The 15493-nt window shown below is 42.2% G+C and overlaps 1 protein-coding gene across 1 annotated transcript in view; it reads right to left on the bottom strand.

The window, feature by feature from the left end:
* Positions 1-15493, bottom strand: part of LOC115105786 (roundabout homolog 2-like) — a 161220-nt gene that overhangs the window by 32956 nt on the left and 112771 nt on the right. The window contains exon 10 of the mRNA XM_029628172.2: positions 10665-10870. Within this exon, the coding sequence (XP_029484032.1) occupies positions 10665-10870 (206 nt within the window). The remainder of the gene's footprint in view (positions 1-10664; positions 10871-15493) is intronic.

Below are 15493 nucleotides of genomic sequence, written 5' to 3' on the forward strand. Positions count from 1 at the left end.
CACAATGTAGCAGGCCAGTCTTGCTGTATTTTTTACTTCTGATACTGAATGAGCAATCTGTTGCAGATCATCATTCTTCTAAGTCTTCCTATAGTAATGTGGCCACATATGCTCCCAGCAGGCCCAGTTCAACACACTCTCTGCCTCCTCTCCAATCCATGCAGCTATTCCTTGCACACCTAGAAACGAATGCTTCAATATAGCCTAAATATTTATATATATATATATTTTTTATATATAAACACAACCAGTCACAATATGCCATAAAATTATGCTAATTCAAAAGTTTCCTGTAGGCATGCAAAATATAATTCCAGCATCCTCAAAATAGCTTGACATTAACCAGGTTTCCATCCAAATTGTTTATGCGAGTAAAAAATGTCAACACATCATAGGAAAGTATGCAGTTTATTAGGCTACAGATGACATAAATTCCGATGAACTTCACAGGGTGGTGAAAGTGCACATTGATAAGGTTGATGCTCCCTTCAATAGATATTGAGGGTCTTATTCAGGTGACATGATGATCGATGCTTGGCTGCCGTTTGACAAATAAAAATAATCTCACACTTTGTCCATAATAATATCATCATGTAGTAGGCTATACCTGCACTGTATCTGCAAGCTGTTGACTAGAGCGCATGTGCCAATACCGGTGGGCACATTCGCTATACCTACGCAACATTTCTGTGACAAAACCATCAGTAGAGTTGAAAATGCAATGGAAACCCTGTAAACTTGTATTTTTTATTAGGTACATAGCAATTTAAACCCAACATATATTTTGTATGTGCACTACGTATTTACACACAGATTTTATTGGCCTAGGCTACTGTTGATTGTGAAGATGGAGGCCTTTTTCATTGAAGTAAAACAAAAGAAGAAAAAGAGTATGCCTACAGTATAGTGAAAAGCTTATGAGGGGAATTTAATGTACATTTTAATATTGTAGATCTGAAGAATGCAGCATTTTGGAGCTCTATAGTAATTTGTTTTATCTTTATTAGTATTACTGTATATAATTGTTATTTTTATAAGCTTATTTATTATTCAAAACCAGTTCTTTAAATATTAAAAACCTGTTTTGTTTAAAAAACATTTACATTGGCTAAAATTACATCTGTCTTTTTAATTGCGTGCTTAAGATAGGTTATAAGTAGGCCTGTTTTAATATAAATAACATTTTGCTTTTTTTCTGTCATTTGTTGGGTATGGTAGGCACTTGCCTTTGTTGGTAATTGCTGCAATATAGCCTGTTCAAAACTTCTGTAAAGGTTTAAACCAAATTAAGTTCCAACTTTAATGCTGTGTTTGCCTGCTCGTATTTTCCCTGTAAACAATGGCTTAAAATACTTTTGACATGATCGTAAATAATAAACTTTAGTGAAGGTTTGGTGTGACTGATATTAAGCTTTAGCCACTGCAAGCACATGATATGAAGGCAGTGTGCACTGGCGCTCCAACTGACTCCAACAGTAGAACTTGAGGTGAGGAAGAATGTTACATGCCTACCAGAGTTAGTACTATAATCTAATAAAACAAGGCTTATCTTTATACCAGATATTCTGATTGAAAAAGAACAAATTAGCCTCCTTCTGTACATCTGTACTATCTAGCCATCTGTTATAAAGAAATGCATGTCAGTGTCGTAGCATGCCACCAGCATATCTGTCTCTATCTCTCTGGGGCTAGGCCTACGCATCACTTCCTTATTAAATAGGCTCTATATATTTTGTAATGTTAATATCATATAGTGGACCCCTAAGCATATAGGCCTATGCATGCAATGCCCTGATGCATTTAGTGCTCAAATCTCTGACATCTGAATTGTGAGGTGGACAATTATTTTTTTTAGGAAAGAAGTCCAATAAAAAACAATAAAAGAAATGTTGCATATGCTACGTCATTTCCGGTCACAACTTGCAGGCTTGTTTTCGAGTTGCTGTGCCTTTTGTTGCCAACCTATTTTGCTACCTGACAACTTTACGGTTTTCACTTTTTAATTACCGTTCATATATTTATTTATTTTTCCCTCAACTTTTTCACTCCGGACGCTTTATCTGGACACGATTCGTCAGGACCTCCAACAGCCGAAGCTAAGTAGTAACATTAACATGATGCCTTCTAATTGCAGCCGATGTGCTCGCCGATAGCTGTACTGCAAGCCCAGCTTCAGACGCAATCGTTAGGCAAGGGTAATTTCAGTGTAGGAAAGGATGAAACAGCGTCTGTGCCACCAGTAAGTACAGATAATAGTATAAATCCCCTGGCACAGTCCCCGCAGCCGGACAATTTTCTCACGGTTTCTGGAAGGAAATGCTGTAGGAACGCTCAACCGGTGTCGCTCATTCAGCCGACAGAAACTTTCAACCGGTTTTCCCCATTAAGCAGCGGGTCGGTGTCAGAGGCCGAGTCTTCACTGGTCTCTACTCCTCCCGTTACGGGGTCTGAGACGCCGAAGCTTCCCACCATTAGCTCTGACAAATTGAAAACTCTAGTCATTGGCGACTCCATTACCCGCAGTATTAGACTTAAAGCGAATCATCCAGCGATCATACACTGTTTACCCGGGGGCAGGGCTACCGACGTTAAGGCTAATCTGAAGATGGTGCTGGCTAAAGTTAAAACTGGCGAGTGTAGAGAGTATAGAGATATTGTTATCCACGTCGGCACCAACGATGTTAGGATGAAACAGTCAGATCACCAAGCGCAACATAGCTTCTGCGTGCATATCAGCTAGAAAGATGTGTCGGCATCGAGTAATTGTCTCTGGCCCCCTCCCAGTTAGGGGGAGTGATGAGCTCTACAGCAGAGTCTCACAACTCAATCGCTGGTTGAAAACTGTTTTCTGCCCCTCCCAAAAGATAGAATTTGTAGATAATTGGCCCTCTTTCTGGGACTCACCCACAAACAGGACCAAGCCTGACCTGCTGAGGAGTGACGGACTCCATCCTAGCTGGACGGGTGCTCTCATCTTATCTACCAACATAGACAGGGCTCTAACTCCTCTAGCTCCACAATGAAATAGGGTGCAGGCCAGGCAGCAGGCTATTAGCCAGCCTGCCAGCATAGTGGAGTCTGCCACTAGCATAGTCAGTGTAGTCAGCTCAGCTATCACCATTGAGACCGTGTCTGTGCCTCGACCTAGGTTGGGCAAAACTAAACATGGCGGTGTTCGCCTTAGCAATCTCACTAGGATAAAGACCACCTCCATTCCTGTCATTACTGAAAGAGATCATGATACCTCACATCTCAAAATAGGGCTACTTAATGTTAGATCCCTTACTTCAAAGGCAATTATAGTCAATGAACTAATCACTGATCATAATCTTGATGTGATTGGCCTGACTGAAACATGGCTTAAGCCTGATGAATTTACTGTGTTAAATGAGGCCTCACCTCCTGGCTACACTAGTGACCATATCCCCCGTGCATCCCGCAAAGGCGGAGGTGTTGCTAACATTTACGATAGCAAATTTTAATTTACAAAAAAAAAAAATGACGTTTTCGTCTTTTGAGCTTCTAGTCCTGAAATCTATGAAGCCTACTCAATCACTTTTTATAGCTACTGTTTACAGGCCTCCTGGGCCATATACAGCGTTTCTCACTGAGTTCCCTGAATTCCTATCGGACCTTGTAGTCATTGCAGATAATATTCTAATCTTTGGTGACTTTAATATTCACATGGAAAAGTCCACAGACCCACTCCAAAAGGCTTTCGGAGCCATCATCGACTCAGTGGGTTTTGTCCAACATGTCTCTGGACCCACTCACTGTCACAGTCATACGCTGGACCTAGTTTTGTCCCATGGAATAAATGTTGTGGATCTTAATGTTTTTCCTCGTAATCCTGGACTATCGGACCACCATTTTATTACGTTTGCAATTGCAACAAATAATCTGCTCAGACCCCAACCAAGGAACATCAAAAGTCGAGCTATAAATTCACAGACAACACAAAGATTCCTTGATGCCCTTCCAGACTCCCTCTGCCTACCCAAGGACGCCAGAGGACAAAAATCCGTTAACCACCTAACTGAGGATCTCAATTTAACCTTGCGCAATACCCTAGATGCAGTTGCACCCCTAAAAACAAAAAAAAAAAAATCTCATAAGAAACTAGCTCCCTGGTACACAGAAAATACCCGAGCTCTGAAGCAAGCTTCCAGAAAATTGGAACGGAAATGGCGCCACACCAAACTGGAAGTCTTCCGACTAGCTTGGAAGGACGGTACCGTGCAGTACCGAAGAGCCCTTACTGCTGCTCGATCATCCTATTTTTCTAACTTAATTGAGGAAAATAAGAACAATCCGAAATTCCTTTTTGATACTGTCGCAAAGCTAACTAAAAAGCAGCATTCCCCAAGAGAGGATGACTTTCACTTTAGCAGTGATAAATTCATGAACTTCTTTGAGGAAAAGATTATGATTATTAGAAAGCAAATTACGGACTCCTCTTTAAACCTGCGTATTCCTCCAAACCTCAGTTGTCCTGAGTCTGCACAACTCTGCCAGGACCTAGGATCAAGAGAGACGCTCAAGTCTTTTAGTACTATATCTCTTGACACAATGATGAAAATAATCATGGCCTCTAAACCTTCAAGCTGCATACTGGACCCTATTCCAACTAAACTACTGAAAGAGCTGCTTCCTGTGCTTGGCCCTCCTATGTTGAACATAATAAACGGCTCTCTATCCACTGGATGTGTACCAAACTCACTAAAAGTGGCAGTAATAAAGCCTCTCTTGAAAAAGCCAAACATTGACCCAGAAAATATAAAAAACTATCGGCCTATATCGAATCTTCCATTCCTCTCAAAAATTTTAGAGAAGGCTATTGCGCAGCAACTCACTGCCTTCCTGAAGACAAACAATGTATACGAAATGCTTCAGTCTGGTTTTAGACCCCATCATAGCACTGAGACGGCACTTGTGAAGGTGGTAAATTACATTTTAATGGCATCGGACCGAGGCTCTGCATCTGTCCTCGTGCTCCTAGACCTTAGTGCTGCTTTTGATACCATCGATCACCACATTCTTTTGGAGAGATTGGAAACCCAAATTGGTCTACACGGACATGTTCTGGCCTGGTTTAGATCTTATCTGTCGGAAAGATATCAGTTTGTCTCTGTGAATGGTTTGTCCTCTGACAAATCAACTGTAAATTTCGGTGTTCCTCAAGGTTCTGTTTTAGGACCACTATTGTTTTCACTATATATTTTACCTCTTTGGGATGTTATTCGAAAACATAATGTAAACTTTCACTGCTATGCGGATGACACACAGCTGTACATTTCAATGAAACATGGTGAAGCCCCAAATTGCCCTCGCTAGAAGCATGTGTTTCAGACATAAGGAAGTGGATGGCTGCAAACTTTCTACTATTAAACTCGGACAAAACAGAGATGCTTGTTCTAGGTCCCAAGAAACAAAGAGATCTTCTGTTTAATCTGACAATTAATCTTAATGGTTGTACAGTCGTCTCAAATAAAACTGTGAAGGACCTCGGCGTTACTCTGGACCCTGATCTCTCTTTTGAAGAACATATCAAGACCATTTCGAGGACAGCTTTTTTCCATCTACGTAACATTGCAAAAATCAGAAACTTTCTGTCCAAAAATGATGCAGAAAAATTAATCCATGCTTTTGTCACTTCTAGGTTAGACTACTGCAATGCTCTATTTTCCGGCTACCCGGATAAAGCACTAAATAAACTTCAGTTAGTGCTAAATACGGCTGCTAGAATCCTGACTAGAACCCAAAAATTTGATCATATTACTCCAGTGCTAGCCTCTTTACACTGGCTTCCTGTCAAAGCAAGGGCTGATTTCAAGGTTTTACTGCTAACCTACAAAGCATTACATGGGCTTGCTCCTACCTATCTCTCTGATTTGGTCCTGCCGTACATACCTACACGTACGCTACGGTCACAAGACGCAGGCCTCCTAATTGTCCCTAGAATTTCTAAGCAAACAGCTGGAGGCAGGGCTTTCTCCTATAGAGCTCCATTTTTATGGAACGGTCTGCCTACCCATGTCAGAGACGCAAACTCGGTCTCAACCTTTAAGTCTTTACTGAAGACTCATCTCTTCAGTGGGTCATATGATTGAGTGTAGTCTGGCCCAGGAGTGGGAAGGTGAACGGAAAGGCTCTGGAGCAACGAACCGCCCTTGCTGTCTCTGCCTGGCCGGTTCCCCTCTTTCCACTGGGATTCTCTGCCTCTACCCTGTTATGGGGGCTGAGTCACTGGCTTACTGGGGCTCTCTCATGCCACCCTGGGGGGGTGCGTCACCTGGGTGGGTTGATTCACTGTTGTGGTCAGCCTGTCTGGGTTGGCGCCTCCCCCCCTTGGGTTGTGCCGTGGCGGAGATCTTTGTGGGCTATACTCGGCCTTGTCTCAGGATGGTAAGTTGGTGGTTGAAGATATCCCTCTAGTGGTGTGGGGGGCTGTGCTTTGGCAAAGTGGGTGGGGTTATATCCTTCCTGTTTGGCCCTGTCCGGGGTGTCCTCGGATGGGGCCACAGTGTCTCCTGACCCCTCCTGTCTCAGCCTCCAGTATTTATGCTGCAGTAGTTTATGTGTCGGGGGCTAGGGTCAGTTTGTTATATCTGGAGTACTTCTCCTGTCCTATTCGGTGTCCTGTGTGAATCTAAGTGTGCGTTCTCTAATTCTCTCATTCTCTCTTTCTTTTCTCTCTCGGAGGACCTGAGCCCTAGGACCATGCCCCAGGACTACCTGACATGATGAATCCTTGCTGTCCCCAGTCCACCTGGCCATGCTGCTGCTCCAGTTTCAACTGGCCTGGGCCCTAGGACCATGTCCCAGGACTACCTGACATGATGACTCCTTGCTGTCCCCAGTCCACCTGGCCATGCTGCTGCTCCAGTTTCAACTGTTCTGCCTTACTATTATTCGACCATGCTGGTCATTTATGAACATTTGAACATCTTGGCCACGTTCTGTTATAATCTCCACCCGGCACAGCCAGAAGAGGACTGGCCACCCCACATATGCTCTCTCTAATTCTCTCTTTCTTTTCTCTCTCTCTCGGAGGACCTGAGCCCTAGGACCGTGCCCCAGGACTACCTGACATGATGACTCATTTGCTGTCCCCAGTCCACCTGACTGTGCTGCTGCTCCAGTTTCAACTGTTCTGAATTATTCATGCTGGTCATTTATGAACATTTTAACATCTTGGTCATGTTCTGTTATAATCTCTACCCGGCACAGCCAGAAGAGGACTGGCCACCCCACATAGCCTGGTTCCTCTCTAGGTTTCTTCCTAGGTTTTGGCCTTTCTAGGGAGTTTTTCCTAGCCACCGTGCTTTTACACCTGCATTGTTTGCTGTTTGGGGTTTTAGGCTGGGTTTCTGTACAGCACTTTGAGATATCAGCTGATGTACGAAGGGCTATATAAATAAATTTGATTTGATTTTGATTTGATTTGATTTGCTACACATCGAAACATAAGGAATAATGTTTGATATAAGCTGTTTTTAGGGACATTTGGCCAATAACCCTCATTTATTGATGGCGCTGGCTCCGCCAATTCGGATCTGAATGCAAATGGATGTCCGGTAAATTTCTCAAATGTCTAGTAAATTAAAGGCTTCCCAGTCACATTGTCAGGCGACACATTTTCCTCTAAAGGAAACCCTGAAATATGCATATTGTTTTGATGCATATTTTAGAATATTCACATGAAAATCTGTCGCCAATTAGATGGAAACCTATAGACACCGTAAAGACGGTGTGCTATTCCAGTGTCACTTTATTTATGCCTGCACATCATGGTTCACCAGAAACCCCAAACATCTAAAAAAGAAGCTACAGACTAGGTTTGAATATTTTCCTGGTATTTTACAAAATGTTCCACCTCGAGAATAACCACTTTTCTCCCGGGTAATCCGGTATTTCCCGCCCAAACCGGAAGTGCCATTCTACAACATATTAATACATGTATGTCTGGATTTGATTAGAGCTTTGATCGGCATGAAAATTCAAGTCTGACGCTACCTGAGGCTGATGAGTCATACATTAAATAATGTTATGAGCCCAAGCCCAAATGATTGTGCCGTTATTCAATAAATGTTAAAAAATAAGGTGACCCCAAAAGCCAGATAGAGAAGTGTAAATTAGGCATGCATTCAGTCCTTATATTTCTGTAGCATGTGCCGCAGCAAATGTAGTGACCACAATGGAAATAAGTCCCTGACTATATTGTGCAATCCCAGTCACTTTAAAAATGATTTCTGTATTCAGAAAGTATTCAGACCCCTTGACTTTTTCCACATTTTGTTACGTTACAGCCTTATTCTAAAATTGATTAAATATTGTTTCCCTCATCAATCTACATACAATACCCCATAATGACAAAGCAAAAACAACTTTTTATAAAGTTTTGCAAATGTATTAAAAATAAAAACTGAAATATCACATTTACATAAGTATTCAGACTCCTTACTCAGTACTTTGTTGAAGCACCTTTGGTAGCGATTACCGCCTCGAGTCTTCTTGAGTATGACGCTACAAGCTTGGCATACCTGTATTTGAGGAGTTTCTCCCATTCTCCTGCAGACCCTCTCAGGGAGGAGACACCTGAAACCCCACCTCTTTAAGGAATACCTAGGATAGGATAAAGTAATCCTTCTCACCCCCCCCTTAAAAGATTTAGATGCACTATTGTAAAGTGGCTGTTCCACTGGATGTCATAAGGTGAATGCACCAATTTGTAAGTCGCTCTGGATAAGAGCGTCTGCTAAATGACTTAAATGTAAATGTAAATGTAAGCTCTGGCAGGTTGGATGCTGAGCATCGCTGCACATCTGGATCAAGTCCAGCCTCTGGCTGGGTCACTCAAAGACATTCAGAGACTTGTCCCGAAGCCACTCCTGTGTTGTCTTGGCTGTGTGCTTAGGGTTTTTGTACTGTTAAAATGTGAACTTTCTCCCCAGTCTGAGGTCCTGAGCGCTCTGGAGCAGGTTATTATTATGGATCTCTCAGTACTTTGTTCTGTTTATCTTTCCCTTGATCCTGACTAGTCTCCCAGTCCCTGCCACTGAAAAACATCCCCACAGCATGATTCTGCCAAGACCATGCTTCAACAAAGGGATGGTGCCAGGTTTCCTCCAGACGTAACACTTGGTATTCAGGCCAAAGAGTTCAATCTTGGTTTCATCAGACCAGAGAATTTTGTTTCTCATAGTCTGAGAGTCCTTTTGGCAAACTCCAAGTGGGCTGTCATGTGCCTTTTGATGAGGAGTGCCTTCCATCTGGCCACTCTACAATAAAAGCCTGATTGGTGGAGTGCAGCAGAAATGGTTGTCCTTTTGGAAGGTTCTTCCATTTCCACAGAGGAACTCTAGAGCTCTATCAGAGTGACCATTGGGTTCTTGGTCACCTCCCTGACCAAGGCCCTTCTCCCCTGATTACTCCATTTAGCCGGGCGGACAGCTCTAAGATGAGTCTTGGTGGATCCAAACTTCTTCCATTTAACAATGATGAAGGCCAATGGTTCACTGCTGCAGAAATGTTTTGGTACCTTTCCCCAGACCTGTACCTCGACTCAGTCTTGTCTCGGGGCTATACGGACAAGTCCTTTGACCTCATGGCTTGGTTTTTGCTCTGACATGCACTGTCAAATGGGACCTTATATAGACAGGAGTGTACCTTTCCAAATCATGTCCAATCAATTGAATTTACCACAGGTGGACTCCAATAAAGTTGTAGAAACATCTCAAGGATGATCAATGGAAACAGGATGCACCTGAGCTCAATGTCAAGTCTCATCTCAAAGGGTTTGAATAATTGTGTAAATAAGGTATTTCTGTTTTTCATTTTAATACATTTGCAAAAATGTATAAAAACCTGTTTTCACTTTGTCATCGTGCGGTATTGTGTTTAGAATGATGAGGAAAATAAACATTTAATCAATTTTAGAATAAGGCTGTAACGTAAAAAACTGTGGAAAAGTGAAGGTGTCTGAATACTTTCCGAGTGCAATGTATGTATATTTTTAACTTTCAATCAATCAATCAATCAATCCAAACTGCAGAGGCAATTTCATGAATGGAAAGAGACATCTGGTACAAAACACCAAAATGTTTAATGAAATTCAGAGATTCGATACTGGGTAAGCCTACAAAGTAGGGAGGGATGTGTTTTTACTTATTATTATTTGCCCCAATCACTATCCTTGGGTTAGAGCATCTCTAAATGCTGCCTAGGGCGAATGGCTCTAAATGACAGCTTTAAAGGACTTATAAAAATCAATAACCTCTATTCATCTTTAAAGGCAACCTGCCTGCACTTGTCCATTTGAATTACATCTCACTGACATCAGATGGGAATTTTTTCTCTCCTCTCTCTCACAAGCAATATGAGAGGCAAGCGCATAAACACACGTGCGCACGCACACATACTGAGCGACAAACACACACACACACAAACCTTAACAACCTGCCTTTGAGAATAGAGAGAAACTGTAAAGAATGGGTAGTTTATTGAAAATAATGCAATGAAAGTAGAGAAGCAGAGAGAGAAAAGATGGAGTCACTATGGCAGGCAGACTCATGGCCAAATCAATCATGAGTGAACACAGTGAGGAGGCTTGCTGCTGTGACTGTGTGTATTGTGTTTGTACAGCATTATTCCTATAAACCCACCCTGGTGCTTTGGATCTGCAGGCTGCCAGGCTCCAGCAGGGCCATGCGAAGGTCCTTCCCCAGCAGACTGAGGCCGTCCTTCAGCCAGGTAACGGTGGGCTCCGGGTCCCCTGACGCCTGGCACCTCAGCAGGGCCACACCCCCAACAGCCTGCGTCTGGTTGGACGGGCCCTGCCGGATGATGGGCGGGGGGCGGTCCTTTGAGGCTGGAGAAAAACAAGGAATCACAATGAAAACAATGAAACACAAACTATGAATTACAGTTTAGTGCTATACTAAATTACAAATTTGACCCCATAAACGTGAATTAATTTATCATTGGAGACGCAAGGTCTTCTTGATGTATCTGTTGTGATAGGGGGTACCTGTTTTGGGGGTCGTTTGCAGGTTTCTGATAGTGTGTGCTAATGGCACCACATCACACCATAGGGCTCTATTTACAAGGTGCAGAATAACGATGTCTCGCCTACGGAGCTAATTACCATGCCTTCCTCGCAACACATTCACACCCTCCCTCCTTCCTTCTCTTCCTCCTTCTCTTCTTCTTCTGACTCACCGCTGCACCTCACAGCCCCCTCCCCCAGACAAGAAACAAGCCACTGCATTTCTGGGGTGTTCAATCTTTTAATACTGTCTCTTCTTCCCCTGCTTATCAGTGCTGTTAGTCTCAACTCAGACAGAGTATTTGCACCAGGTTCTAGAGCTCTAAAATTCTATCACAGCTCCTTCAGACTCAGAGGACAGTCACTAAACCAGAAATGCAGAGAAACCAATCAAACACCAGCCTTATAGAGTGAGACTTTTATACTATACCCACTGTATACGTAATAATTGTCAGCACCACATTGTATGATTAATATTGAACAATTGCTAGACTCAGAAAATATTATTTAACTGTAATCAGATGCTATAACAAAAGATGACTTCTTTCTTGCATCATTTTTCCCGAAAATTTTCGCTCAAAATGGACTTAGAAATTGCTAATGTCTGTCCATGTCCCGAGGACATCTGTAAATGCCTTCGAAACCGGCCAATAGAGGCAAGAGTGAGCGTTATTACGATCAAGTAGGCTTGGGTTTGCTAAGGCGTTGTGGATAGCGGCGGTGGAATGGGAAAGTATATATGGATACGCCTGGTGCCCAAATTGATGACGTATGTCACGCTGCTGAAAGTGGAGTGTAGATGAATGGATTCGGTTCAGTCAGTGGTCTTGATGAGAACTTCCCAGCATACTAGTTTAAGTTGGCAACAACAGCAGTATGGCGCTAGTTAAAACATGTAAAAGAAAGTGATGTTTATTTGATGGTCGAGGAAGAAATAATTTGTCGTATTGCGGTCGACATCTGGATGTCACCGTGGCATGCCAATTAGCTAACATAATGACAAGAAGTTGCGAATGACCAGTGCAACAGTGTTCTAGCGCTTGCTAGCATCTTTTCTCCGGGCAACAGGTCTCCCAGAGCAATGCAATATGGTTGGGTTAAAGGCTAGTGCTTGCCGACGTGAGCTGCTTCCCACTGGCCAGCAGTTGCCTCCCACCGGGTAGCAGCATAACATGTCGCTGGCGTTAGCTAAATTGGGCAATTTGTTCAAGCCTACTTGATTTTATTTAGAGTAGGATAACATCCGACACGAGAAATAACTTGTAATATTGGTATTTGATACTACTGTAGTCACGATGTGGATGTCATAGTGATACAGTCTACTGCTCAATGGTGTCATGACGTTGCCCTCTTTGGGTACAGCAAGCCCCATCCCCTTCTCCCTGTCTCCAACACCCAGGCTGTTGTGGTCAGAGAGAGGTCATAAACTCCCGGAAGAGATTATCTAGGCCGTCATTGAAATTAAGAATTTGTTCTTAACTTCTTGGATATAGGGGGCGCTCTTTTAATTTACGGATTAAAAAATGTTCCCGTTTTAAACAAGATATTTTGTCATGAAAAGATGCTCGACTATGAATTAATTGACAGCTTTGGAAAGAAAACACTCTGACGTTTCCAAAACTGCAAAGATATTGTCTGTGACTGCCACAGAACTAATGCTACAGGCGAAACCAAGATGAAACTTCAAACAGGAAGTGAGCCAGATTTTTGAGGCGCTGTGTTCCAATGTCTCCTTATATGGCTGTGAATGCGCCAGGAACGAGCCTACACTTTCTGTCGTTTCCCCAAGGTGTCTGCAGCATTGTGACGTATTTGTAGGCATATCATTGGAAGATTGACCATAAGAGACTACATTTACCAGGTGTCCGCCTGGTGTCCTCCGTCGAAATTGGTGCGTAATCTCCTGCTGCATGTATTTTTCCATATGATTGAGAGGAGAAACCAAACTGCCACGAATGACTTATCATCGAATAGATATGTGAAAAACACCTTGAGGATTGATTCTAAACAACGTTTGCCATGTTTGTGTCGATATTATGGAGTTAATTTGGAAAAAAGTTCGGCGTTTTGATGACTGAATTTTCGGGGGTTTTTCTCAGCCAAACGTGATGAACAAAACGGAGCGATTTCCCCTACACAAATAATATTTTTGAAAAAACTGAACATTTGCTATCTAACTGAGAGTCTCCTCATTGAAAACATCCGAAGTTCTTCAAAGGTAAATTATTTTATTTGAATGCTTTTCTTGTTTTTGTGAAAATGTTGCCTGCTGAATGCTAGGCTTAATGCTATGCTAGCTATCAATACTCTTACACAAATGCTTGTTTTGCTATGGTTGAAAAGCATATTTTGAAAATCTGAGATGACAGTGTTGTTAACAAAAGGCTAAGCTTGAGAGCCAATTTATTTAATTTCATTTGCGATTTTCATGAATAGTTAACGTTGCGTTATGGTAATGAGCTTGAGGCTATAATTACGATCCCGGATACCGGATTGCTCGTCGCAACAGGTTAACTGACTTACCTAGTAAAATAAAGGTAAAATAAAATAAAATAAAAAATGGCCACAGTATAGAGACAGAGTGAATTTTCATAGAGGACAAAGGAATTTCTTCCACCTCACCGAACTGGAGAACCGAAGAACATTTATCTTCTGGAGAAGGTATAAAAGATAAAAGAATCCAGCTACAAACTGGTCCGTTAGGGACAATTTTGTGAACCTCATGGGAGACAATACGGCAACATTACCATAACGCTCTTTATATAATAGCCTCAGATATGAGATTTACATATAATTGCTGTATAAGATGAATGAGTGAAGATGATACTGTTTGTAAAATTGTGTAATGTGATTTTGGACTGTTTAATGAAGGAAACTCCAATTCCCTTTTGAGTTTAACTAAATCAGAGGACCGCCCATGAGCACAGTTAGGAACTGGCGTCATGAGACAACCTTTTTCTGCTCTCCCGAATAAAACCCCCACTTTGAGAATTTCTCAACAGACCATGTTTCCCTCAATTACGAGAGGACAAAGGTTGCAGACCAGCTTACCTCGATAACGAGAGGGCCAAGGTTTGAGTAGATGGCTGAATCTATTAACCATACCACATGGTTAAACTCTTAGACTATTGATACTGACAGAATAAGAGCAAGTCTTTGATACTAGTCGAATTACTAGTCTGCAGCAAGGAATTCGGTATCATTGAACTTTCCATTCTAACCACGATACAGAGAGAGAGAGGACAGACACTCTCCAACAGAAACAAACTTTTCAACAGAGACCCAGACGACACACTGAGCGTAAATATATATATTGATTGCAATTGTTCCCGAATGAGTGAGTGTTCATGTGCAAAGGATTAGCATTTCAACTGTTATAATTATCAACTTTGTAGTGACTTTTCAGCTGACCCCCACCCCCACTTCCCTTCTTTATTTTAGTCTTATAATTATCTATCCTAATGCCTAATCACTTTACCCTGCCTTCATGTACATATCTACCTCAGATACCTCATTCCCCTCCCTGCACATTGATCTGGTACTCCCTGTATATACTGTAGCTTTATTCTTGTATATTTTATTCCTCTTGTCTTACTCTTTTTATTTTTACTATTATTTTTTAATTCTGTATCACTGGGCTCGTAAGTAAGCATTTCACGGTTAAGTCTACACCCGTTGTATTCGGGTGTATCCTACCACTGAGGAAGTACAGTTCCCGCTCAGCCCAGTCAAAACTGTTCGCTGCTCTGGCCCCCCAATGGTGGAACAAACTCCCTCACGACGCCAGGACAGCGGAGTCAATCACCACCTTCCGGAGACACCTGAAACCCCACCTCTTTAAGGAATACCTAGGATAGGATAAAGTAATCCCTCTCCCCCCCCCCCTTAAAAGATTTAGATGCACTATTGTAAAGTGGCTGTTCCACTGGATGTCATAAGGTGAATGCACCAATTTGTAAGTCGCTCTGGATAAGAGCGTCTGCTAAATGACTTAAATGTAAAATGTAAATGTAATGTGACAAATACAATTTGATTTGATTTACTTGATTTGAGCATTAGGAGCAACCCAGGGCGTCAAAAACACTGTGTCTGAATCTGAAGCTCTTGTTACATTTTTCACACTCAACCACTTGATCATTCCTTCAATCCTCTGTACTGTATACAGCAACACTATTTACATATTTTCCAACTCGCATGACAAGGTATGTTCTCTTTCCAAAAAATCCTTTAGCAGATGTTAATTCAATAATGTGTGTGAGAGGAATCCAGGAAATGAGTGAGAAAGAGAGAGAGCGATGGAGACAGAGATAGAGAGGGAGAGAGGTGTAAACAGCTCCTAACTGGCACTAGCTCAGCACTTAAGATAATGATGCTCTTTGAGAGGAGGAGAGAGGTGTACATGTGACTCTCCATCAGGGAGTTTTCATTTGAACAGTTTCTCTCTTT

Source organism: Oncorhynchus nerka, linkage group LG22, assembly GCF_034236695.1.
Source record: "Oncorhynchus nerka isolate Pitt River linkage group LG22, Oner_Uvic_2.0, whole genome shotgun sequence".
Lineage (NCBI taxonomy): Eukaryota > Metazoa > Chordata > Actinopteri > Salmoniformes > Salmonidae > Oncorhynchus > Oncorhynchus nerka.